Source organism: Heliconius melpomene, chromosome 19 (assembly GCF_056956725.1).
Source record: "Heliconius melpomene rosina isolate 202511_hmr_F chromosome 19, ASM5695672v1, whole genome shotgun sequence".
In the NCBI taxonomy this organism is placed as follows: Eukaryota; Metazoa; Arthropoda; class Insecta; order Lepidoptera; family Nymphalidae; genus Heliconius; species Heliconius melpomene.
Window position 1 is genome coordinate 6,104,725 of NC_140407.1, and position 26,746 is coordinate 6,131,470.

The 26,746-nt window shown below is 32.5% G+C and overlaps 1 protein-coding gene across 5 annotated transcripts in view; it reads left to right on the top strand.

The window, feature by feature from the left end:
• The window catches only part of LOC146528501 (protein Skeletor, isoforms B/C), a 43,524-nt gene extending 17,705 nt beyond the window's left edge, over positions 1–25,819 (top strand). For 2 of the 5 annotated variants that reach the window (XM_085203198.1, XM_085203197.1), the window contains 17 exons: positions 5,660–5,769; positions 5,969–6,090; positions 9,729–9,840; positions 13,614–13,832; positions 14,287–14,487; positions 15,314–15,334; positions 17,436–17,528; positions 18,285–18,415; positions 18,820–18,932; positions 19,347–19,466; positions 19,793–19,878; positions 20,258–20,399; positions 20,930–20,962; positions 21,470–21,593; positions 21,900–22,030; positions 22,436–22,599; positions 23,189–25,819. In XM_085203198.1, coding sequence (XP_085059324.1) covers positions 5,660–5,769; positions 5,969–6,090; positions 9,729–9,840; positions 13,614–13,832; positions 14,287–14,487; positions 15,314–15,334; positions 17,436–17,528; positions 18,285–18,415; positions 18,820–18,932; positions 19,347–19,466; positions 19,793–19,878; positions 20,258–20,399; positions 20,930–20,962; positions 21,470–21,593; positions 21,900–22,030; positions 22,436–22,599; positions 23,189–23,365 — 2,099 coding nt within the window. In that variant the 3' untranslated portion in view covers positions 23,366–25,819. The remainder of the gene's footprint in view (positions 1–5,659; positions 5,770–5,968; positions 6,091–9,728; positions 9,841–13,613; positions 13,833–14,286; positions 14,488–15,313; positions 15,335–17,435; positions 17,529–18,284; positions 18,416–18,819; positions 18,933–19,346; positions 19,467–19,792; positions 19,879–20,257; positions 20,400–20,929; positions 20,963–21,469; positions 21,594–21,899; positions 22,031–22,435; positions 22,600–23,188) is intronic. The other 3 variants (XM_085203200.1, XM_085203199.1, XM_085203201.1) reach the window with 3 other exon arrangements.
• Positions 25,820–26,746: the final 927 nt, after the last annotated feature.

Here is a 26,746-nt window from a genome sequence, read left to right on the forward strand (position 1 = left end):
GCGCTACCTCACAGCCATCCCCATCGATCTCGCGTTCGGCACACTCGTCTCAAAACGTAAAAGGATTAGGGGTGGGTTATACGTTATTATGTCAAAATTCAATAGGCGGGCTTATAAATAATTATAGCAACAAGGGAAACGCTGGAATATTTGCGAAAATATAACCCTGTTTAACTTTTCTTGAGGGTTGAATTGAATATGTGTACCTATATATAATCTGTTAATCGATTTTTTTTAATTGTGACGGTAGTTATTTTGTGAAGCTGTATCCTGAATAAAGCAGCATAGGCAGAGAAAACATAGAGTTAATACACCCCGTCCCCCAGTCACCACCCAATATCCGAGACATTGCGTAACGAGTGGCGGATCACAATGTCGTTCTTTTAATATCATTGTAATGGATATTTTAAAGTAGGTTTTTCCCATTCCACCACATATTTATATGATCTAAGAAAAAAATATTTTTTATTAGTAAATAACGAAGAACTTTAATATACGATTTAATGTAGGTACTTCTGCATAAGTCTTGTTCACATTTCCTATATACACAGGACCACAATCACTAATGTTTATACCTATCTTATGGCCCCAATAACTTTAAACTCGATCAATGAAGAAATAAAAAATGTAACATGCGCATGTGCCGCCATATTATTCGAAAAGTAGGTTTTACTCAAATGAAAATGTGTATGACTGTTTTTTTTTTTCGTCACATTAGTACTTACCTACTACGTGTACGTAGTAGTAACTAGCAATATTTTTTCGCAGTAAAAGCAACCTATAGCTAAAGTAGACAATGCGAACCGCTGCCGGTCCGCTTAAATTTGGTGAAAGTAGGAAACGTAGTGTCTTAACACTAGATTTCCAATGGCTGAACAGCTATATGCGGCTATATAATACAGTGTGCGGCTAAAAAATAACCTAATATATAGCCGTTCGAGATATTTGCGGATCATTCCGATGTGTCAAGGACAGATATCAAATAGCGTAAAATAATGTAACTACGAAGATACTGACAAGGGTAGTTTATCTTTTCTATTGATTTCACTTATCGAAGAAATTATTATTGTGATTTTTATGCTGGAATAAAACCTTTTTGTTTAATTTTTTTATACTATAAAAAAATTACTAACATAAATTTATTAAGTACATTTAAAAAATAATATAAGTAAACCTACTGCAGCCCGTTAGTTATATAACGTAGGACCACTCCGCAAGTCTCACGATTCTCTAATAACAACTTTCGCAATCATTAAGAATGTTTGTACAACTTATTCGGATTACATCAACTGGTTTTTTTTTCTTTGCATAATATTCAACGTCCAGTTATAAAAGTGTACTCATATACAGGGTGGAATTGTCAGCGCCACTTTAAATGAAACCACAGTTTTAACTACTCTATAAAAGCCTAATATAATTCGGAAAAAAAATAATTCTCAAAAATGAAAAAGTTTTTTTTTCAAACAAAATAAATAATAAAATTATCGTTTTAAAATAAAACGCCATTTGTAAAGTATAACATAGGCACGCACACACTTACCTGTCAAAGCAGCAACGTCGCATACGTATGTGTGCGTGACACGAAATACAGGTATGGATAAAAATTGTGAAATGAAAAAAATATCCTACGTCCAAACCGTTGAGGTACCTTGATTATTTTTTTTTATTTTGGGTTTGAAATATTTTACCCTATGTGCAGTTTCAGTAAAAGGAGCGCTGCCTCTTCCATCCTGTATAAAAAATATTAATTTTATGCTTCAGTGGGACAGTCTTTTAATGTAAACACAACTATTGTAGGTTCAATTCTCACTCGGTGGAATGAATTATTTGCATTTCCTCGTTCTGGTAACAAGATATGGCGCGACGTTCACACATGGTGTGTTGAGTGGCCGAACTCAAAGTTCCTCTCTCGAGACATTTCTCGAAAATTGACTCTCGGAACGAAATGTCTTAACATTGGTTCCCTCTGCCTACTCTGCTATATGCATGAAGCTATAAAATTATAGCTATATAACCCTTCCTTAGGTGTCGGGAAAAATGAACTGATTACCTCAAAATAACTCTATAACAATAAAATTATAAAAATAAAAACAAAAACCCCGGCTGCTTAAAACTAAAAAGAAAATAAACAAGCCCAATAGTTTATTAGGATTATAGGCCCATGTTATAAAAGCACTTGTAGTACCTACTTGGTGTAGAAAAGCTTGTATTTTTAGTTTATTTTTTAACTAAATTTTATTTTTATAAACTTTATAAATAATTCACTTTAAGAAACAGAAAATTATTTGTTAAATTTTCATCAAATTCCATTTGGCGTTTTGATAGAGGGGGCGTGAGACGTGACTACGGTGTTGAGAAATAAATTTTGTCGTACGCTCTACGTCAGATGCATACTAATTTTGAAGGAAATGTTTTGAGGGATTATATATTATACTAGCTTTTACATGCGGCTTGACCTGCGTGGTCAAATAAAAATAACTAGGTGTTTTTTAGAGACAATTATGGGTTCGATTTGATATTAATTACACACACGTACAGTGGGTTACAACGAAATGATTAACGTCATGTCAAACGTCATTAACTCTAACAAGGCTAAAAGATTTTTTTAATATAAGTCGAGACTGTACTTTATGAATTGAAGGGCTTTTTAAGCTCGGAGATTAGATGAAAACCTGAAAACCTGTAAACCTGTTGTATTACAGTTTTTAGTAGTTACATTCCTTTTGAATAAAAATCAAATGAAATTCTTCTGTCTAAAGGATTTAATCAACTTATTTTTTACTTTTAAGCGTTCTAAATTTGTACTAAACGGAGGAATCCTGGGGATCGAATGAAATATCCTGAGACTGAATTCCTCTCTTCAAAGTTTGTCTATCAGAGATTGCTATTAGCAATAATGCCTTATTTATTTTAACTTTTTTTGTATATTTGTTTGTCAATATATTTAAATTTGAAATAGGTACACCTAAACCCCTGCAGTTTTATAACTGACATTTCGAATATAAAAGGTTTATATCTTCTTTGAAACGTTTTATTTTATTCCAAACAAAATGTAAAGTGAGGATACAAAATGTAATGTAAGACCCCATAATATTGGGATTTCAAGGGTTTCGGCTTTTTAGTATGAAAAGCTATTGGCGAATAATAAGATTGTAAATTGAAATTTTAAATCGAAAATTGGGTGGAGGGTTGGAAATGGAGTGTTTTAACACTAGACTCTCTGCTGTATGCGGGTTAAAACGTGAAGTTAAAAAAAGCTAAAGTAATATTAACTTAATCTTCTATTGATAGAGATGTAGTCGAGTGACATTCTCTTAAATATCTCTCAGATAGTCGTGTGATATTTGAACCGCCCACACTCAGTGGGCGTTAAGACGTTAGCACTTGTCGTCGTAGTGGAATATTTTTAACCCTTTTACTACAGATATATTTATATCTTTATTTATTTATATATGTTTATTTGAGGATATATTGAAGAAGAAGTTTGGCCTATATTTAGATAGAAAAGCGGTTTCCCGTTTATTCTCGAATGTATTTCTGATTTATAAGCATTGGGAATCTAGTATAGCGACTCAACAAGCGATGTCTCTAAATATCAGTAGAAAGTGGGGAACGGAGTGTTCTAACACTAGGCTCAGCCTAACCTACTATAAGCGGAAATACATACAGCGTAAAGCTAAAAAAAATGTTCCGTATATATTTAATCCTCTATTTTAGATTTCAATATCCGTAGTATACCCGTCTAAGATACAAATGAGTATCGAAATGCGGGGGCGAAACTGTATTACGTGAACGTGTCGAGGGTGCGGGACTAGCGAGGGTGGGATAGGGTTGAGAGGCGCGGGTTCGAATACAGGAATTAAAAATATATATTTATATACAGTACTACAATCTAACAGTCACTCGCCGGACTGAATTATTTTAATTTTGTCGGTCTATAAAAGCGCCGCGTTGAGTTGTGACACTTTACAAATGCGGATGCAGCGTGAAGCTAAAAGCTAAACATAATCAACAATTTCAATCTATCTCCATTTATGAAAGATACAATAATATTTATAAAACTTTTCCTATTTCCTGAAAGGGCAACCCTACGGATCCCCTCACTAAAACGGGGGGCGAGACACGTCAATCTAAACATCCCTTAACGGGGGATGCCTGCCGGTTATTAGATAAATATGCCGCTGTAATCATAATGTGAACGCCTAAACGATCATTTTGCTAGATTATATTTTGTGTTTTATATGTACGAGTATGTGTGCGTGTATGGCCGTGATAACACTGGAAGAGGATATTTCTTGTTTTGGATAATTTATTTTTATTATGCATTGGTCAGGGGGAATGTTGGTACATTGTAAAGTAGTTTTTTTTAGGGTTCCGTAGGTACCTCAAAAGAAAAAAAAACAGAAACCCTTCACATTTTTAGGATCACTTTGTCGTTCATTTGTTTGTCTGGCAAGAACATTGATCTCCAGTTCGCGTCGAGGTATCAAGCTAAAATTAATTAAGATTTGCGGCGTTAAGTTCTGAAAAGTTTTCAAGAGGAAAAGTAAAAAATGTATAAACTTACTCGTAGCTTTAAAAATTTAGAAATGTCTTATTGAATGATTTCTACTTATGCAATGGTTATGAGTGTTCAATATTACTCAGAAATATTATTTTTTATAATAGTTTTCTAACTTCCTATATCTTACATATATCAGAGATTATTCTAATACGTTTACTTTAAGAAGATAAGTCTCTTTTTATTAAAAGTATACCTGCATCCTGTTTGAGATTTCATTTTTCCTGCTTAAAGTTTTAAAGTTTAGAAATATTTTAAATCTATCTAAAATGACGGTAGTTCTATGTAGATTTTTATTTTTTGGTACAAAATATAATCTATGTAAAGTTTCGAATACAACCATATCAATAAAATATATATTCATATATGCAGAGGGAACCTAGTCTTATTAAGTTCTCCACTAACTGTTCTCCACTTGAAGCCGTCGTGGCACAGACTATGGATTGAGGAATATGATGAATTGAGTAATATGGATTACGGATTGTGGATTAATATTTGATTTTGGGTTTGATTCATACTCGAGGAAATGAAACATTTATTTAAATTTATATTTTCATTTCCTCACTCTGGTGTCGTGGCAAACCGCGGCTTTGAGTTACGCCACTCAACACGCAATGCCTTCAGAATTCAGCTTAACACTAGGGATGCTTTTTGCCAACCTGCTGCGTGCGGGATACAGCGTGAAGCTGATTTTATTTCAATTAAGAATTGATTGAGAAAACAAACAAACCAGTAGTTCTTGAAATAAGTGGTGTCAACCAATCAAAAATTCATCTTTATAATACTAGTATAGATATAGATTTTATTAAATTAATATTATATTAATTTCAAAACTATAACTGAATGAGAGTTTCCACTAGCGTATCAGTTTCTATATAACACGAGAGGGCTATAAGAGCTGCGTCCTTTACTCCTGCCTTCATAAAAGGACTAACTTTTAATTTTTCCATTAAAACGATCTCGACATTCCGTTATAGGTCATAAGGTTAGTGACGAAGTCTAGTTGATCTGGTATAAATAGTTTTATGTAAATTTTACTTTATATTTAAAAAATATTTTTTTTACAATATTTAATAAAAAACTTCTCATTGTTCCCAGGTATAACCGCATCAAGACGGCCCGAGCCCTACTATGGCAGGGTAATCGGTCGTCTCACCCAATACGCCCACGGTATTCGCGGTACAGTGTACGCCGTCGATGAGAGCACGGTATGTTATACAAAATAACTATGTAATTAAATGGCGGCGTTGAGTTCCGCAACTCAACACGCAATACCTCGAAAATTCAGCGGAAAGTGGGGAGCGGAGTGTCTTAACACTAAAGTCCGTCTGCCTGCCCTGCTAATGCGGTGTACAATGCAAAAACAATGTAAATTAATTACTAATGTAATGTATTACACATCAACAGGTGTATGTGCGAGGCTTCGCCTACGACGGTACGGGTCCAGACGCGTACTTCTGGGTGGGCAACACCCCCCAGCCATCCCCTGAAGGCACCCTAGTGCCGTATCCTGAGGATTATGTTAGTCGGTGAGTGGAGTGCAAGGTTTTTGAAAAATTGAGGCGAAAATTTGACTTTTTATTTTTATATTATTAAAAATGTTATTGTTACTCTGATTTTGCAAGAGAATTTAATTTGTAATTATATATTTAATTTTTCATTCATTATTTCATTTACCTACTTTCATATTGATTTTTTTCATTATATTTAAAAAATCTAAACAAAATTGCTTGGTTACTGTATTTTATTATCTATCAACAAAAGCTATCTATACATTTATCTAAAAGGCCTGTGGTGATGTCATTTCTATGAAACCTATTATTAAAGGGAAATTTAAATTACAGTTTAATGTCACGATATTATGGCTTTTGTAAACGTTTTTTCTTTGTTTTTTTTAAACTTCACGCTGTATCCCATATAGGTACCGCTGGATTTTTGAGGGATTCTGTGTTGAGTAGGGAAAGTCAACACCACACTTGTTGCTAGAACAAGGGAATGGTATTAAATAATTCATTCCCCTGAATGAGAAACGAACCGAAAACTGTCACGCTTGTGCCATATCTTTATTAGTGACTAGTGGGCGCGCGCAGCTTCGCCCGCTTATTTGCACCATTAGAGATGAATTCTAAGAAACCACGAAACACATGTTCAATGAAATATTTTTAATGCAGGCTGTATTTAAAGTTTTATAAAAATTTCAATCCCATATTTACACCCCTAGGGAATGAATCAATATCATTGAACACATGTTTCGTGGTTTCGTGGTCATTTTGAAGAGTCTAAATTTCAAATTTTATAAAAATCGGTGGCGATTTAAAGATTTTTCCATACAAACTTTCAACCCCTTATTGGCACTCTTAGGGGGTAAATTCTAAAACACCGTGAAACACGTGTTCAATTAAATATTTTTAAGAGTCTGATTTTACAATTTTATTAAAATCGGTGCAAATTTATTTTTTTTTTCATACAAACTTTCAACCCCTTTTTCGCCCCTTTAGGGTTAAAATTTTTCAAAATCCCTTCTTAGTGGATGTTCAGATTACGAAAGTAAACATCTGTCCAAATTCCACGTTTCTACGTACAGCGGTTACGGCGGTGCGTCTTACCTCAGTCAGTGAGGACAAGTCCTTTTTATATATATAGATTAACTTTTAAATTTTAATTATAAATTAGAGTGTTAGAATTTTGAATTAATATTTAATAATAGACTGCACGGACGAACCAAATATACATACAAGAAACATACAGAGGCCAGTCGTGGCCCAGGGTCAAGCGTGTGTCTGTAAACGCGAATGAGTTCCTTCACTAAACACGCAATGTCTCCAGAATTCATTCTCCAGAATTCCAGGCGGAGAATGGGCAACAGAGTGTCACAGCACTAGGTTCTCTATGCCTACCCTACTGTTTGGGGGTAAACCGTGTTCTACACCAAAGTTTTCATCTTATGTACTTACTCTGTATTTACTCTGCTATACAAGGTTATAGATTATTACAGAATATTAACATTGACAGACAATTAAGTAAGTTGGAATCGATTCTACAAACATCTCATAAAATATTTTTTCCTTATTTTCTTTTAACAAAAATATGCACGCTGCTAGGCTTATGAACCTGCGATCCATTTGCCTATAATATGAAAACGAATCCGGAAAATTAATGTTGCCATTACAATAAAATAACTTTAAATGGAAATAAAATATTACTCGTTTGTGTGTATGTATAAGGAACTTTTTAATGACGGCAACGATGTGTCCTAGATTGAACTCGTGCGTCCTAGATTTTATTTTTACGCTTGTTACATATATTGTAATATTTCGACATTTTTTAAAAGAAACGTTGTGTTTTGTTGAAGTCAAATTCTGATTTGGAAAATGAATTATTTTCAACTTTAAAACACAAGGTGCGGCGTTAGGTTCCGCCACTCAACAGTTCGATTTCGATTTCGACTCGAAAGAATGAAATTTTTGAAACTAGAGTGAATTTGGATGAATGAAACGAGATCTAGAGGTAATGAATGCCTCGGGAATTAGGCGGCAAATGGGGAACGGAAGGTTAGGTTAGAATGGGTTCCCAGGTTCCTTCTCTTTACCACGCGTGAAATTTTTTTTTTCTTTCCCTAAGTCAAATTTTAACCCAGATTTCCCACAAACACATCTATTTTAAAACATATTACCACTTCTGTACTCCCCAAGTAAAACACAAAGCAGAATGGACCAACAACCCTTGTATTTATCTTTCTTAGCACAAACAGACTCGCGATTTGCTCTCATTGCTTTACTGGAATTAGAAATAATGCCTTACAATGTACACTTGAGTGTTTTAGATACATCTTGAAGAAGAAATTACGATTTATTGCTACAAAGATTTAATGTATTCTTAAATTATAATATGTTGGAATAATTAATGTTTATGTATAATACATGATCCATTTCAAGTGCCCGTAGGTACAATAGGTTATATCTTTTCTATAACTTTTCTCAATTAATGGACTATCGAACATTAAAATATCAATTTAAACCAATGGTTTTGGAATTAATGCGATTAGCGTAACAAACTGTTTAGATTAATAATATTAGTTGTTTTTTCAGTTTTTTCACTAGTTACAAAGTAAGGAACTCAAAACGAGAAACGTCCGTCCTTAGACGAGCTTCAAGAGGCACTATGTAAAAAAAAATTATACGTTTCTAAATACTTTTCTTATAAAGTTATTACTTTTACCTGATTTTTTTTTATTTGTATCTACCTGAAATGCTGCAGTTTTAATTGCGGCATTTCATCTAATGTGTATTTATATGGGCTATAAGTAAATAAGCATAATAATATTTATATTTCTTATTGTAACTAATTTTGTTTTTTTATTTGATTATGGCGTTCCGAACCAATGTCACATTGTATGGAGAACACTCAAGATGGTAGCTGTATAATAAAAAGGAAATAACTTACACAATAGGAGACTGCATTCTAAAATGAGATCCAGTAAAAAAATAATTTTGAAGATCAAAAATCGAACCTACTAATTACTTCTATACTTACTTACCTATGTTATAGTTGTACACTCAAATCTAGACATAATCTAGGCCAAGGACACAGCTATATATGTAAATAAATATACACCCAATTTAGGTTTAAGTTCGAGACTATCACCTAAGGTTAGTTGGAAACTTTCCAACTTCTTTGAATAGAATTGAATGTTTATGGAAATTTTATATTTAAGCTTCATTCTTCCATCTTGCCTTTGGTAGAGGAAATTTTGTGATAAATCCAAGTTCGGTTCCAAAGTTCGGCTGAGTTTCTTGCGCAGATTCTTGTCGTTCTAAGGTATTTAACTTTAGTGACCCGGTGGTAAATTATTTGAGGCCCAACATAGGAAATATGTTACATTTCTTATCTTCAATAAAAAAAATATTTTAGGCCAGTCGTGGCGCAGGGGCACAAGCGTGCGGCTGTAAACACGACAGGTTGTGGGTTCGATTGCCGTTTAAGGAAATTTCCTCGCTCTGGTAAGGAAGCATAATGCGGCATTTAGTCCCACCACTCAACACGCAATTCCTCCAGAATTTGGTGGAAAGTGGGGAGCCGAGTGTCTAGACTACCTCTGCCTACCCTGCTACTTGCGGGATACCGCGTGAAACTGTAAATCAAAAAAGATGTAAATGTTATTTTCCAGGGATCCTCCAGTGTTATCAGCGCATACTAACTCGGACATCCTACTGCGTCTGCCCGCGGGCAAGCGGCTGAGAGACATTAAATGGATAAGCGTGTGGTGCAGGAGATTTACTGTAAGTAAATTGAGTTTTTTCTTCTTTTATTAACTCGTAAAGTTCTTATTTCTTCTTTTCCTTAGTTATTTTTAAAAAAAGTATGCCAAAGTATGTAGGTAAATTTATATTCTCGTAGGTATAACAGTGTAGATATGTGATAATAAACGCGATTATTATGGATTCAATTCTCATTTGGTGTAGACATTATTTAAAAAGAAGTCAATATTATTTTAAAATTCAAAACACCTTTCTCATTAAAAGTTAGTCAAAGCTATTTCTAGTTCAGAATAAATATGTCAAGGCAATAGCAATAGAAGGTGACGAGAGTAACATGACTTTTCTAATTGAATTTTCTAAATCATCGTCGAACAAAAGTCTAACCCGATATCTTAACACTGTAGTGTTAACAGTTGAGAGACTATACTCTCTGTGGCTACTCCGCTTAAAAAAGTACAAATAAGTAGATTGATGTAAGAATCATCAAAATCGGTCAAATTATTTGGTTTCTAAAACGTCACATAGGAACACTATTTATAATATTTTAACACATATCTCTTCTGTAACGTACTGTCGTATACAAAAACGAATACGTAGAAAAACCAGAAATTTTTAACATGGTAGGTCATTATTTTTTTTTACCTATCTATCTATTTTTTTGCCACACAAAATCATTCCCCCGAAATAATGAATTCGAGTGAGAATCGAACCCACAGCCGTTTTACAGTCACACTTCTTTCTGTATTGTAAAATCTTTTAAAATAATATTTCCTAATTAGGTTAAGCATGGACTATTTAAAAAAGTTATCTATACCGCTATAAATTTCTATATTATTTCACTAGCGGACGCGCGCAGCTTCGCTTGCGTATTTAAGGGTGAATTCTAATAACCCATGAAACATGTGTTCAATGAAATATTTTTAAGAGTCTAAATTTCAAATTTTATAAAAATCGGTGGCGATTTAAAGATTTTTCCATACAAACTTTCAACCCCTTATTTGTACCCTTAGGGGGTGAATTCTAGAAAACCATGAAACACATATTCAATTAAATATTTTTAAAAGTCTAAATTAAAAATTTTATAATAATCGGTGGCGTTTTAAAGATTTTTCCATACAAACTTTCAACCCCTTATTTGCACCCTTAGGGGAAGAATTATAGAAAACCATGAAACACGTGCTCAATTAAATACTTTTAAAAACCTAAATTTCAAATTTTATAAAAATCGGTGCCGATTTAATTTTTTGTCCATACAAACTTTGAACCCCTATTTCACCCCTTTAGGGTTAAAATTTTTCAAAATCGCTTCTTAGTGGATGTCCAGATTACGAAAGTAAACATTTGTCCGAATTTCACGTTTCTACCATTAGCGGTTACGGCTGTGCGTGCGTCTTACCTCAGTCAGTGAGGACAAGTCCTTTTATATATATAGATTATTAAGAAAAACAACAAAGGCTCGGGTACAATGTGGTTAAAAAAAAACTTTTGACGGTTTGTGGTTACCTGTCGCCATATTGAATCGTTTGTAATATACAGTATGGAAGCGTTGGCGCTCCTTTTACGGGAATAGCATAATATAGGGTAAAATATTTTAAGCCCATACCTAAAGAAATTAATTAAGATACCTCAACAGTTTAGTTTTAGGATTTTTTTTCATTTCACAATATTTATCCATTTCTGTATTTCGTATGACGCAGTTACGCATAGATATTAATAACGTAAACACACACTACTACATATTTATATACTCTATATCTTTTGATAGGTTTAAGTGTGCGTTCGTCGTCCTTAACAAATGATGTTTTATTTTTCAACCATAATTTTATTATTTATTTTGTTTGAAAAAAACATTTTAACTTTTGGGGAAAAAAATATTTAACGTGGTGCTGACAAAAACACACTGTATACATTTTATATTTCAAAGATTAGGAATCTTCTTTGTTTTATCAGATCTGGGAAATAAGAACAATCATACCCCCTATAATAGGAATCGAACTTACAACCATTAAGATAATGTCATATAAATATTTTAATTAAAACAAATAAAACGACTGATCATCATGTGCGCAAAAACGTTAATCGCTTAGATAATAAAGCTTAACCGGATCCAAGTCCTTGGCCGTGAACTGACAGACAAAAGAACGCGCTCGAATAGACGGCTCGAATAGTGGAAAAATATACGGGGATTTTAAGCATCTTCATATAAAATGGAAAAGGTTAACTCGACTAAGATATAAGTTCATATAATGTATTTTAAGCTTCACATTGTATCCCGCATGTAGCAGGGTAGACGGAGGGAACCTAGTATTAAAACACCTCGTTCTCCAATCTCCAACGAATTTTCGAGACATTTTGTCTTGATTGGTGGGAGTGGTGTGTGAGTGGGGTGGTTTGGGAACTCAACGCTGCGTTTTGCCAGAGTCAGAGCAAAGAAATGAAAATATTAAATATTTTTATTCTCTCGAGTGGAAATCGAACCCATAACCGTTGCGTTTACTGTCAAACCCTTGTGCCCCTGCGCCACGATTGCCTCTAACGGAAGATGGATGACCATAATGAAAATGTCATAATGTTGTAGTTCTATTGTAAAATAGTTGTTGTTATATAAATAAAATATTTCATTTCCATAAATGATTGATTACAATATTAATTATAACAAAAATATTTTGATATGCTGGCTTTATAAATGGCCAATGATGTTATTTATTAGATGTAGTGTTAATAGGCTTTGTTGAGACTGTAATTGTAATTAGCATTTTATATTTTTGTATTAAACAATCTGTTTTAATTATTTTTTATCACAATAAGAATTACAAAATATGTATTTAAAAATAATAAAATACAATGTCGAATGAATAACGTTTCACAATAAAGCTGAGTATCTGCGTGCCGAAGCCAAAATATCGATTAGAGCCGCGCGCAACGCGCACTTCCCGCCAAAATTTGACATTTACCGCAATTTGACATTATGCTGAATTTAAGTAAAATAGAAATGTCGAAAATATATTGTTTAAATTATAGATCGTTTTTTATTAATGTCACAAATAATTAAACGAGTATTTGTATATACCTAATTGATTTAAATAATAACAATTTAAAATAGAAAACATCTAAAACTTAACAAAAAAAAAACTTATTTCATTTTCCCATGGATCACCAACCAACAATCACTCTAATCAACTTTCTAATGAAAAAGAATCATCAAAATCGGGTCACCCAGTCAAAGTTCTGAGAAACTAGTAACAAGCATAAAAAATACAGTCGAATTGATGACCTCCTCCTTACAGAAGTCGGTTAAAAAAAAGTCCTCTGAGTTTCTTGCACCGGTTCTTCTCAGATTTGAGGTATTAACTTTAAGCCATCAAAAAATGTAAAGTATTGAAGAGACAATATTTTATTAAGGAATTCGGCTTTTAAATATACCTAGGCATTATTATTTAATTCTACATTAGCATTTATACCGAATAAACTCAGACAATATAGACAAACATTCTTGAATTTTCAGTTCTTAAAATAATAAGTACTTACTAAAATATTACTTTTTTTTAAATTTGAACCCGCGCCTCTCATTTACCATCCATGCGCTGTGACAATTAAGCCTTAAGTTCTCACCTAAACAAAATGCTTACGTTGTAAGCATCCTTTAGTGATCTGAGCGTCTAAGCTCCGTTCCACGAGGCGCGTATTCAAATCTCGCCACGTAATTTTTTTATGCTTAAACTAAAAAAAGTATTTTTTTTAACTTAAATGTGAATTAAAACAGAAAATGTAAAAAAATGTTATTTTAATTCCAGGTTAATTTCGGGGATGTGTTCATTCCACCAGGCCTCGATCCTCCCAGACCTCGTGTTCTACCTGAATTCAAACGGCTCGCTCACGGCCTCAGGTCTGGGAACATAAGTGTCTTGGACGCTAAGACATTCTACATTCCTAACTTACATTACGATGGCGCTGGTCCTGATGCTTACTTCTGGGTGGGCAATGGGAGTGAGCCCAATCCTTTTGGAACTAAAGTAAGTAGAAAATGGATAAGAAATTTTAATTTTGTGAAAAATAATTTTCAATAAAGTCACCTAATTTTAAGTTGTACATCAAAGTTTTTACAGATAAAAAGTACTTTTATGATAAATTTGATATGAGACTAAGCAAATATATGTTTCCAGTACGAGTAAAGACGTCTCAACTCTCAATTGACTTACTGGGCATTTTATTACTGAAATATATCTTGAAAGTGACTTTATGTAAGGATATGACTGATTAAAACATGACTATCGTAAAAACTATTTGAGCATTATTTACATATTCACTCCTCTATCTTTCATTTTCTCTCCTTTTAGGGATATTGACATTCCCATCAAAAGAACTATTCTTGTTAAGTGTATTTAAGATCTAAAACTGTTATGTATCCCCAACTTCTGCTTATTTCTTAACAAAAACACATTAAATCAAAACAAACCGTTTTTCCAGGTACCAAACGAAATGGGTTCCCTCAACCCACTCCGCGGCTACCAAGGTGAGGACATCGAGATAGTGTTGCCCAACAAGCTGACAGCGTACGACGTGGACTGGCTGGCGGTGTGGTGCGTGGAGTATCGACACAACTTTGGACATGTATACATCCCTAAAGATCTCGATGTGCCGCCGGCTTTGGGACAGACGAAAATTACTGTAAGTTTTTGTGGGATATTTTCGCTCTTTCTTTTATTTTTGTGGGACTGGTGGGATATTTACATTAAGTAATTTTTAGTACATTTTTGATTATATATGAAAGTGGAGAGCTGAGACCAGGCGTGGCGCAGGGTCGTAAGCGTGCGACTGTAAACGACACAGGTTGTGGGTTCGATTCCTACTCGAAAAAATGAAATATTTTCATTAAATATTTAAAGGCAAACGGCGTAACGGCGTTTAATTCCGTCACTCAACATGCACTGTTTCCAGAATTCGGAAAAAAGTGGCGAACGGAAGTGTCTTAATAGGAACGGAGTGTTTTAACACTAGGTTCCCATGTTTTCTAGGTTCACATAAATGCTAAAGCATGTTGTTTTCAGGTCTTTACTAACATATTATAAGATGAATTAATTTTTTTTTAACAGCCTAACCGAGAATGGATATTGTAGCTAACTTATTATCATTCATTTTCAGGTTAAAACAGCAAATTATTCATCTAACCTAACGACACCTAAACCTTTTATTTCAATATTTGATTGGTTTAAAATTTAGTTTTATTAATCTTTATCTGTTTATATAGATTATTTTCATTTTATGTGCAGATTAATTTTATTAATTTAAAAAAATACAGTTTATAAAATATGTTTTCATGTTCTTTCTTTATTTACGTTAATCATTATTTTTTTATGTTTAAGTAAATAATTTAAACTATAAGTATTAAGCATTATAATATAAAATAACAAATAACTATTTTAACTTTTCTAACATTACTCTGTGCGATATTTTTCCACGCTTTCCTTGGACTTTGCTTACTTATAATTTACAGCCAGCCTGGTGGTATAACCCGGTAAGTGCTATATTTTTTAATTAATAATATTCTAATATATACTAATAAAATATAAAATTTTAAATGAAACTCTAATCGGATTATTCGCGAATATTTAGCGTACTGAGTGACCTTTCGATTTTATATACAGGGTGTCCCAGGAGTCAACGATAAAACGAAACCAGGTGATAGACCAAGTCATGACAGTTATGAGAAAAATATAAAAAAAAATCTTTGTCATGTATTTTTCATATTATATTGATTTTAAAAAATATCGGAAAAACCGACACCCTGTGATGGTTTTTCAAGTCCCAGGAGTACAAATATTACTCTTTCTTCATTTTTTTTTCTGTAATGTAATCATGAGTAACCCTTCTGTGAATTACAGTTTAAGATTGAAACATACCTGCATCAGTTTTCAATAAAATATTGTGTTTTTGCCAAACATTAAATTCAAAATATTTACTACACTCAACTTTAACCGACTGTACTGTAAAAAAAATGTACTACACTGTTTTTGCAAGTAACTTTAAAAGTTGGCGCATTTAATCTGGATTCCGAAATGGTACGACACTTGCTGGATTACTTCTTTGTTGAAGAGAGAAAAATCCAAATACACGATAATCGGGATGACGTTCAGCGTTTTGATATCTTTTCCGATACATTCTAGCTGCAGCATTTGCATTACATAACCACTCTCCATGAATGAAATGCATACTGGCAATGTGTCAAAGACCGACTATATGGCCTGCGAGAGCCCGAATCGAGCACTATCCTTATAAGTCCTGGACCAGCCCCTAAGTTGGAAAAGTTTAGGTACCTTGGTTCCGTCATGCACGAGTCTGGAGGCATCGATCACGATCTCCTTGGCCGAATAAGAGTTTGGACGGTATCCTGTGATCACAGACTACACCAGTAACCTCCCGCCACTTAGCCCAGGCAACAGTTATCCGACTTAGGGGCTGGCCCAGGGCTTATAAGGATAGTGCTCGAGTCCGGGCTCTCGCAGGCCATATACTCAGTCTTTGACACATTGCCAATATGCATTTCATTCATGGAGAATAACCATTCTCCATGAATGTAACGCAAATGCTGCAGCTAGAATGTATCGGAAAAGATACCAAAACGCTGAACGTCATCCTGATTATCGTGTATTTCGATTTTTCTCTCTTCAACAAAGAAGTAATCTAGCAAGTATCGTACCATTTCGGAATCCAGATTAAATGCGCCAACTTTTAAAGTTACTTGCAAGAACAGTGTAGTACATTTTTTTTATAATACAGTCGGTTAAAGTTGGGTGTACTAAATATTTTGAATTTAATGTTTGGCAAAAACACGATATTTTATTAAAAACTGATGCAGGTATGTTTCAATCTTAAACTGTAATTCATAGAAGGGTTACTAATGATTACATTACAGAAAAAAAAATGAAGAAAGTGTAATATTTGTAGTCCTGGGACTTGAAAAAACCATCACAGGGTGTCGGTTTTTCCGATATTTTTTAAAATCAATATAATATGAAAAATATATGACAAAGATTTTTTTTTATATTTTTTTCATAACTGTCATGACTTGGTCTATCACCTGGTTTCGTTTTATCGTTGACTCCTGGGACACCCTGTATAATAGATTAGGCATAGTCCGCAAATTGTTCGACATTGGCGGTTAATGCAGTTAAAGAGTTTCATTTAAAAAGTATAACAAACGTGAAAATTTAACATCTTATTAAAATATATTATAGAAGAACTTGAAAACTATCCTAAAGTTCATTGTAGTTTTTTAAGCTATATGCTTACTGAGAGATACAATTATATTATTTTTTTAAAATATAACGCAGGACGCAGGTAGCATGGGAACGTAAAAAAACGTATAAACATTTTGCTTTAAAACGCTTTTTAATCTTATCTTTGAAATGCTTCGTGGTTCTGCATATTTATGTTGTAGGTATACAGGACTTTCTATTATATTTTTTTAAACTTAATGAAAACGCTTCAAAAATATACAGTATTATATTATGTATAAAGGTTATTTCCTTATCTTGATATTTCTTATTCATTAAATAATATCACAATAAAAATAAAATGTATCTATATAAGATATAAACAAACAAGGCAAATTTCAGACAAGCTCGACCACTTCCCAAACACCTTTCAGTGCTACTAACAATTGTAAAGAGATTTTGGACAAGCGACTACAAGTCAGGTGGGAAATACAGGTAAATATTGGAAACCTTTTAATTTTATTATCTGTTTCCTATTTATTATAAATAATCATTCATATATATTTTGTTTAAATGTACATGATAGACAAAGGTAGGTATTAAATGATTGTGATATTTTATTTGCAAAAGATTATTAATATAATAAATTATATTTCATTTATAAAAAGTTTTTATGTTTATTGAAATTGGTATCTCATGAAATAATTAGTGTTTTAATTTCCATTTACAAGCGAGTGATAACGAGAGATGTAAAAAGGTAAAAACAAAAAAAAACTGCTGGAATTGAAATTAATAATGTGTTTATTTATAAGTGAAATTGTGTATAACATTTATATAAAAGACATTTCTTGGTTCGTTTAATAGATATGTTTAGAATGAAATAATAATAAAAAAGGAAATATACGACGCAGAAGGATGATCGAAAGTTCGATTCCCATTCGGCAAAATGTTTATTACATTATATACATTTCCTTTGTTTAATATAAATTGAATTCAGTTTAATATTTCTCCTCTGTTTGTACTAATTATTTTTTACCCACTTGAAGATATGAAGAATTTTTACCTTACTCTCATAAATACAAATAACACTTCCCCCAAAAATAATTCTAATATCAACGACCTTGCGATAGCGTCTAAATAAAACCGTGGTGATTATGGGTTTGATCCCTATTTCGGATCGAATGCTGTTGGAGACAAAGTGTGTAATTCCATATTACAAAGTAAAATACGTCCATTTCCACCAACCCCCAGGGTGATCACGTGCAAATAACGCTGTCCGCTCGTCTCCGCAACGAGCAGTACATGTCGTTCGGTCTGTCGGGCGCGGAGGGGCGTGCCGCCATGCTGGGCGCCGACGTCGTGGTCGCTTACTGGGATACTAAGTAAGTGGATTCGAATTTACAGGGAATTTTGATCAACATTTATAGATTGAGGTCGTGACCCAACGCCATAGAGTTTAACTGAGACGTATTGGTTCGGTTTCCATTCAGGAGAATTAATTATTTTAGTTTTCGCTTTTGTAAAGCGCGTCGTTGAGTTCTGCGTATGCAGGATGCATCGTAAAGCTAAAAAATCATAGAGCAGAAAATAATAAGTAAATATTATCTATTCAGTCTGAAATAAATATACAAAGAATGGACAATTTTTCCTATTACATTTAATTTTAATTAAACTTATCAGTTAACATATTGAATCAGCTAAATTAGTAGCTTATTGGCCTTTCTAACTATATATTTTTATTTTTTACATTAATTTATAATGTTCTATAAAAATAACATTATTACAGAACAAATCAACCAAAAGTTTCGGACTATTCCATCACCCACTTGGCGCAGTGCGACGGGGAAAGGGGAGTGTGTCCCGACGCGAGGGTCGGCGGTTCAAACGACGTTGTTATAGGTTTGTGAATTAAATAGAGGGGGATTAGATTAGGAATTTAATTTCTAGTCTAGGTAATATGGCTATTAGATTAGACTGGACTTATACTAGTTGAAAGTAAAAAATAGTCACGAGTTTACCTTTTAAGAAATATTTATGATCTGAATTTCCGTTTTCCTATGTCTGGTGACACAAAAGTCATGATTATAATTATCTTTACATAAGTAAAAACAAAAACCCCATAAAGAATAATATTCTAGAAATTCCAATTCCATTCAAAAAAACCAAAATCCCATACTGATATACTTATAAATAATTACGAAAATACAAGTGAAGTGAAGTGGTGTAACATTATTGATATTCCTAGAGATTTCCTCAAATTCCAGTGTTGGGAAAAAACATAGTGTAATATAAAATATTGTCTTATGTTTTCAGTGTCAGGCCAACAACATAACGGAATAACAACAGTAACATACAGGCGACCGCTCGCCGCCACCGAGTCCCGCGACAAGGAAATACTGACTACTCGCTCTCAATCTGTTATTGCTGCTTTTGGTAAGGAATCATGTTTCTTTTGCTTCTGTCGCGCTGTATCATAGCATAACAAGGTAGGAAACCTGGGAACCTAGCGTTAAGACACTACGTTTCCATTGAGATACTTCCGTTTCCCACTTTACGTCTTCTGGACTGAATGCCACTCTTTGCGTCGTCACTAAAGCGAGGAAGTGAATATATTAAATATTTCAGTTCCCCAAATGGGGACGGAACCAGCCACAAGCGCAGCACGTTTACAGTCGTACGCTTGTGCCCACTGCCCCTGCGCCACGATGGCCTCGAAATAACTATTTAACTTGTATTAATTACGTCTAAATAACTTGCAGGTCCTCTCAACTCTCGGTATGAAGCTAACGCCCATTCTTTCATGGATACTACAAGGAGTGATGTACAATTGGACTTTGGCGCTCAGGTATGGAATTCAAATTTTTGCATAATAAAATTATAATATAATATATTATACATATAGATGAGTGTTGTTTTAATTTTTTTTCTTGAAAAATTATAGTTAATTTATTGTATTGGTGGTATACCACCAATACAATAATTTAAATTTAAATATTAATTCTGAAAGTTTCTTAATTATTTGTAATTGTAAGTCTTAATGCTAATTTAAAAATTTCATAATTATATTAAATTTATATAGATACTGTGAATGACAATGGTGTCAATTGAAAATGGGGCGTGTATGTACTTAGATTAGCTCTTTTCTGGTTGTTTGTTTACCTATAAGAAGTTTTATGTCGAGGATTTTTAATGCTTAAATATGAATACATATGCATGTTTCCCAGAATGAGCGAGCATGCGTGGGTCTGGCGGAGACAGAGGCGGACGCCCCGCCGCCCTGGGCGCGGCGTGTGCTCGCCGGGATAAACAACTTCACTGCACGCATCGGGCCGGCTGGGGGGAGACGGGGATACACTCCTGTTACTGGTAAGAGGTGCTATAATATATAATAGATATTTTTGTTTCTTACTTTTTTAGCTTCACGCAGTATCCCGCGCAAAGCATAGCAGGGTAAACAGAGTTAACCTGGGAATCTAGTGTTAAAACACTACGTTCCCATTAAGATACTTCCGTTCCCCAATGGCCACAATTGAACACAGCGGAATGCTGGAGATATTGCGTGTTAAGTGACGCGCTTTGTTTCGTTACCAGAGCGAGGAAGTTAGAGGAAGCATCGGTAGGGACCGAACCCTCAATCTGTCGCTTTTATCGTCACATTGGCCTCTATTTCTTATTTTAAATTCTTGTAATCCTTTTTTCCCTATTTCCTCTTTAAAATTAGTTATTTTAAAATTAGGCAAAATTTTCTTAAATAATACTTTTTTAATTTATTATGCATTAATAAATATAGTTTAAGTAATAACATACATATATATTTCTTATTACAATACAATATTGTACAATTTTCATAATTATGTAAATAAGGTAATTTGTTTATTTTTTTTTATTTCATGCAGACAATGATATCAATAATGGATTATCGTCATACGGTAAACTCAATATGAATTATTTTATACGTCTACTATGAGAATTATTCTCGTAATTTATTATTATTAGAATATTTTTGAACAATAAAATACAACAATGTTAGATTAAAGATGGGCGGAAAGTGAAGACTAGAGTGTCTGGGCACGAAGTTCACTCTATCTTTTATATGGGGAGATGCACGAAACAATTATATATAAATATTTGTAAAATATAAAAAAATACTACACTTACTAAAAAATTTTCTCCAAAAATTTTAATAAAACAACATTTACAGGAACATATCTGTTAAAAGCTAAAGTCCAGGGCCACCCCAAAAAATATCTTTAGTTACGCTAATGCGTATAGTATATATTTATTGGGGTGGCAAGTCATTAGGCTGTCGTGGTCGTCGTTGCAAACGTGAGTGATCCATCCGACGTGACTCCCTGCCTGGTACACTCGTTAAGAGGGCCATAGAGGGTAGCCAGCCCTCACTCATTACGTATACTAAATATTAAATAACTTCGTAGGCCACCCATCATGGGGCATAGCTTGGTACATCAACGACCAGCTCATTCCCGAGATGTACGTGGAGAGAGGAAACACTTACACCTTCCTGGTGGAGGGCGGCGATGACAGGACTAATCCTGCTAAGTGAGTTTTTTCTCCGTTTTTTATAGAAAAAAAGATTGTGGACATTTTGTGATTTTTATGTTATACCTGCACAGTTTGGTGTATATATGAAAATGTTATAAGTCACTAATGTGGGGATCGAATTAATGTTGAATATAATATCGATTTTGAATTCGAAGATAATAATTGAAATTGAAAATTAATGGTATGGAAAAAAAGGTACGGGCCATATGTCTGTAGAGTTAGTTACCTTTCACGCAAAAACTACTAAACGTATTTCTTTGAAGCTTATTTATTGATTTGCTTGATTTATATATTATATTTCAGGTTCCACCCGTTCTACATAAGCGATTCATCAGAAGGAGGTTTCGGTCAAAAGAAACCAGAAGAGCAGAGAAAACAGAGAGTGTTCGCGGGCGTTGCGTACGATAATGAGGGATATCCTTATCCTACTGCTGGTAATTGTACTATGTTTAGCATCACACTTCTTGAAAAACAAAAGCGTGCTTATATATGTATATAGGTACCTACTAAATGTAATCTAATTTTATAATGATGCTGTCGTCGTGGCGTGGCATTTGACTGTAAACGCGGCGGTTGTAGGGTCGAATATCACTCGGGGGAATTAATTATTTGCATGTCCTCGCTCTTGTGAGACACAGTGCTATGTTTTTATGCGGTATAACTTTTAAATAAAGCTATAAAATAATTGATTTTTAGTAAATTATATGAAAAGAAAGATAAAATGTTATAGCTATGGCTAAATGCTATATCCGTATCCGTCAATTTTAAAATCTAACTTAGCGTTGTTTTTCAGTTTCACTGCTTGAATAGTTTTATTATAAACATTTATAAATCAACAGTGGGTAGATACTGTGAATGGACACACAAGACAATTGACCGAGCGGAGACTTCAGAGACCTTCGAGGAGTACATGGACACACTGCAGCTAGAGTGCAATGAGGGTGAGCCGGCGCTCCTCAACTGGACTGTGGCGCATGAGACTCCTGATTTGGTTTATTATCAGGTACGTTATTAACTACCATACTAACTATGAACTTTGCGAGGATGGATATTTGTTACACTTTCACACAAAAATTACTTAACGGATTTAGATGAAACTTTACATTAATGCATCAGAATAAATAAATATGTATGATAAAAAGTACAATTTGGCTATGATATAACAATAAGTTTAAGCGGGCGAAGCCGCGTCTACATCGCTTGTATATTATATATAGGTATTAGCTTTCATCTACAGCTTCGCGCCTGCGGTCAAATGGAAATAATTAACATTTTGTCATGTCATATAGTTTTGCAAATATAAATATCATAAAAGAATATAACTAAAACTCTTAATCACATTATCTTTATTTTACTGTATCATGGGGTATTATTTACTTTTACTTTAAGAAGATAAGAAGAATAAGAAAGTATTTAAAAAAAATTATATATATTATCTTATAAATGTCTTATTACAATTTGTAAAACAAATAATCTAACGAATCTTTGAACATCCAAAAATCAATTTTCGTATTCGTGAATGTTCAAATCTATACTTATAATAAAATCGTAAGAGAAAATGTATAACTAATAAGCAAAAATCTAAATTTTAGTGTTACACCCACAATAACCTCGGCTGGAAAATACACGTCGTAGACCCCGGAACTCCAATACCAATACCGGGGGATAAAAGCGCTATAGTCAACGCCGCTGTCCCAGTGCTGCCACTGTCAAAGCTGTCAGTGCCACAGCTGTCATTTGTACTGCTATTGACAGCGTTTGTCAGATAAGAACACTTGGAAACACGCAACGAGCTCTGCAAATGTCTAAGGAGGATTTATTTAAAAAAAATATACTTATTATACTTTTTTATACATTTTATATATATTTATACACTATATATTATATTGAGTTTGTACTCGAATATACTAGAAACGTCTCAAAAGAAGTAACGACGACAATAAATGTTTTTATATCGTATAATATAGTATAATAATAAAAAATAGTTATTTTAGACTGTCATATATACATTTTTAGGTAATTTTTTGAAAATATTGGACTTTAAAAGACAATAATAAAGTGGAATTTTAAACGTTAAACAAAATGGCGATAACTATAGTAAAAGTAGTAGATTTAAGTAAATCGAAATAAATAGTTTCATAATGAAATAACAAAATTTTAAATAAATAACAATATGAATATAATTAAATTCGCTGTTAAATGTTAATTGTTTGATACTTACAGAAACATCCGCCATTTTGTTTATTTTTTAATAAACATATTAAAACATATATAAAATTATGAATACATATTAATTTTATAACATGTTTGTGATATATCGACGGCAACAGCAGGGCTCGGTTGTTTTGTACAGGTAATGTTTAAATAACGTCAATCAATTCAATTTTTATATCAATCTCATATCAATCATTTACTGCGTTTTGCGCAAATAAATCTTTTTACATTAGCGTTTGGATACTTTAATCTATAGTACTTAACTAGGTATTGAAAATAAGATATAGCTATCTCTTTCTTGCAAATTTAATCTGCCATAATATAATAGAGGAGGTAGCATATACAAAAAAAAAATTAAAATTAAAAATATATAAAAGTAGGAATTGATTTCGGCTTCATGAATTTATCCATCAATTCTAGCTACATTTGAAACGTTGACAATAAAATAACTATAATAATAAATATTTTTAGAGTAACGTCCTTGAGAGTAACGCCGTGTGATTGACAATAAGGTAAAGGTAAGGTAACTACTAATGTGTATGTACAATTTTTATCCACAGTATTTCTAGTTAATAACAATTTTTTTTTTTAAATAAAATTGAATGTTAAGATTGATTTGACAATAATGTCTCAATAGGTCTAATGAAATTAAATAATGTTATAATATTTATATACACATAATATGTATACTTATATACATTTTTATATTATATAATATTTATCAAATATATATCTAATATATTTATACATATAAGAGGCAATAAAATTCCCAAAGTTTTCTTTTTTTTATCAATATTTAAAATAATGTACAAACAAAAATATTAACTAATATTGATTCAATAAATACAAAAGTGAATTCAATAAAAAAATCTGTATAATGTTTAATAATGACAATAAATAATTTTAAATTCATTATCCAAATTTATATTTAGAAATTATGTTGATTTATGCATAATTTTAACTTTAAATATAAGCTCGAATGAAAAAATAATGATGACAATAAATGAAGTCTATTCATATTACTATTAAACGTACAATACATTTTTAATAACGTGTAGTTTTATTAAAGAAAATTTGAGTGGAATCTATCTCTAGGCTTAATTGTAAGGACATAGATAATAAATGGTAGTGTTTTTAAAATTTATTAAAACTACGTTTCTAATTTAAACACAGTAAAAAATATTCAATATTTAAAAAATATAATATATTATATTGTGTATTTTTTTTTTACAATTAACTGTGGTTTTACTTTTATATAGGAACTATGTATAATTTTTGTCAATATTGATATGTATTTCATTATTTATACTATCCTTAATATTTTTACACTATTGTAAATAATATTCTTCAGTGCTACCATATCTCATGCTGCAAATATTCCTACAATATTTTCACTGTATTCGTAGTAAAATTACATTTTCGTATATTAATAAAATTGAATTATATAAATTATATAAAAAAACTCATTACTTATAATATCTTTGGGTGTTATTTACGACAATAAAATAAGTTATTAACGGAATTATTCAAAATTTTACCCAATTAAAAACTTTGTATTCAATGAAGAAAAACAATCTAAATTTTGCCCAATATTCTTATTATTATTGTATTAGATATTTAGAAGAAAAATACAAAAAATGTTAGTATTTAATAAATAATTCGCATAATTTTACACTTCGTAGTCGTAGATGTTGATGCACAAATTCTGTTTTTAAGATCTTTATTAGACGTTATGAATTATATAAAAAAATTAGACAAATAAATCATGTTGTTACAAATTATAATTGAAATATATAGACATAATCAAATTAATATATTGAAGATTTGCCTAAAATATACAATGTATAATTTGCTAATACCTACATCTATACAAAACTAGGCCGCCATTAAAAGATAAGTATACAGTACGGTCAACAAGTTGTGGCTTCCCTGAAGTTAGATTTTCTAAACTTTTGCACATTGTTAATTTGTGAACAAAATAATCAAGTAAGTAAAATACTAAAATAAAATCTGCGCAGCCATCTACAGCACTACAGCTAACTTCAGGGCGGCCACGACTTGGTGACTGTACTGTACCTTAATATTTTACATAGATAATATTTTTATTTATTAATAATAATTTATGCATGTGCTATTCTTATGATAAAAAAGCTATTAGTGAAATAAAATTATTAAATAAATGATAAAAATTGCCACTATCAATTTACATATTTATTATGACAGCCATAATTTTGTTTCTTGCGAGAATACCAAATATATTCAATTCGGTACTTTCTCCGTATTACACAAGATAATAATAAAGTACATTTCTTACTAGATTTCCATAAAAGTTTATCGAAGGATGGCTTTTCATTTAATTATGAAATGCTCTTACAAAATATTAATATTATTAAATATTTTTTAATTACTGTTTTCAATGTAAAAATAAAAAATATATAACATAACTTTAATTTTTTTGCAATACAAATTATATAAAACGTCCATTTCATAAACCACTCATAAATATTCTATAAACAATGAGTTATTGAAACTTATATATATACTTATATGGTAATACGCTTGAGCTTTCAGCAGGTCAATACTACCAACAACAACAGTTGCGACATCCGGTCACAGTTCCAGCACGCCAACATTGAGTCGCAAGGTAATATTGAGTTGTCTGTGAGTGCCCAGGATGATGAGCGATTGAGGAGAAGCTTGAAAGATGCTATTTTGGAATATGGTTCCATTCCGGTAAATCTCAGACCAAAATTGCCTCGTTTGCCTATGCATAGACGTAACATAGCACTAGTGAGGATTCTAGATCAACATTTGCCAAGTCATTTTAACAACTGTAACGATCTTACTGATACGCATTCATTGTTGTATTGTGGTGCTGTAGCTGTATGTCGTGTTGCTGGTGTACAGTTCCCAAATAAAGGGGGTACCAAGGCTTC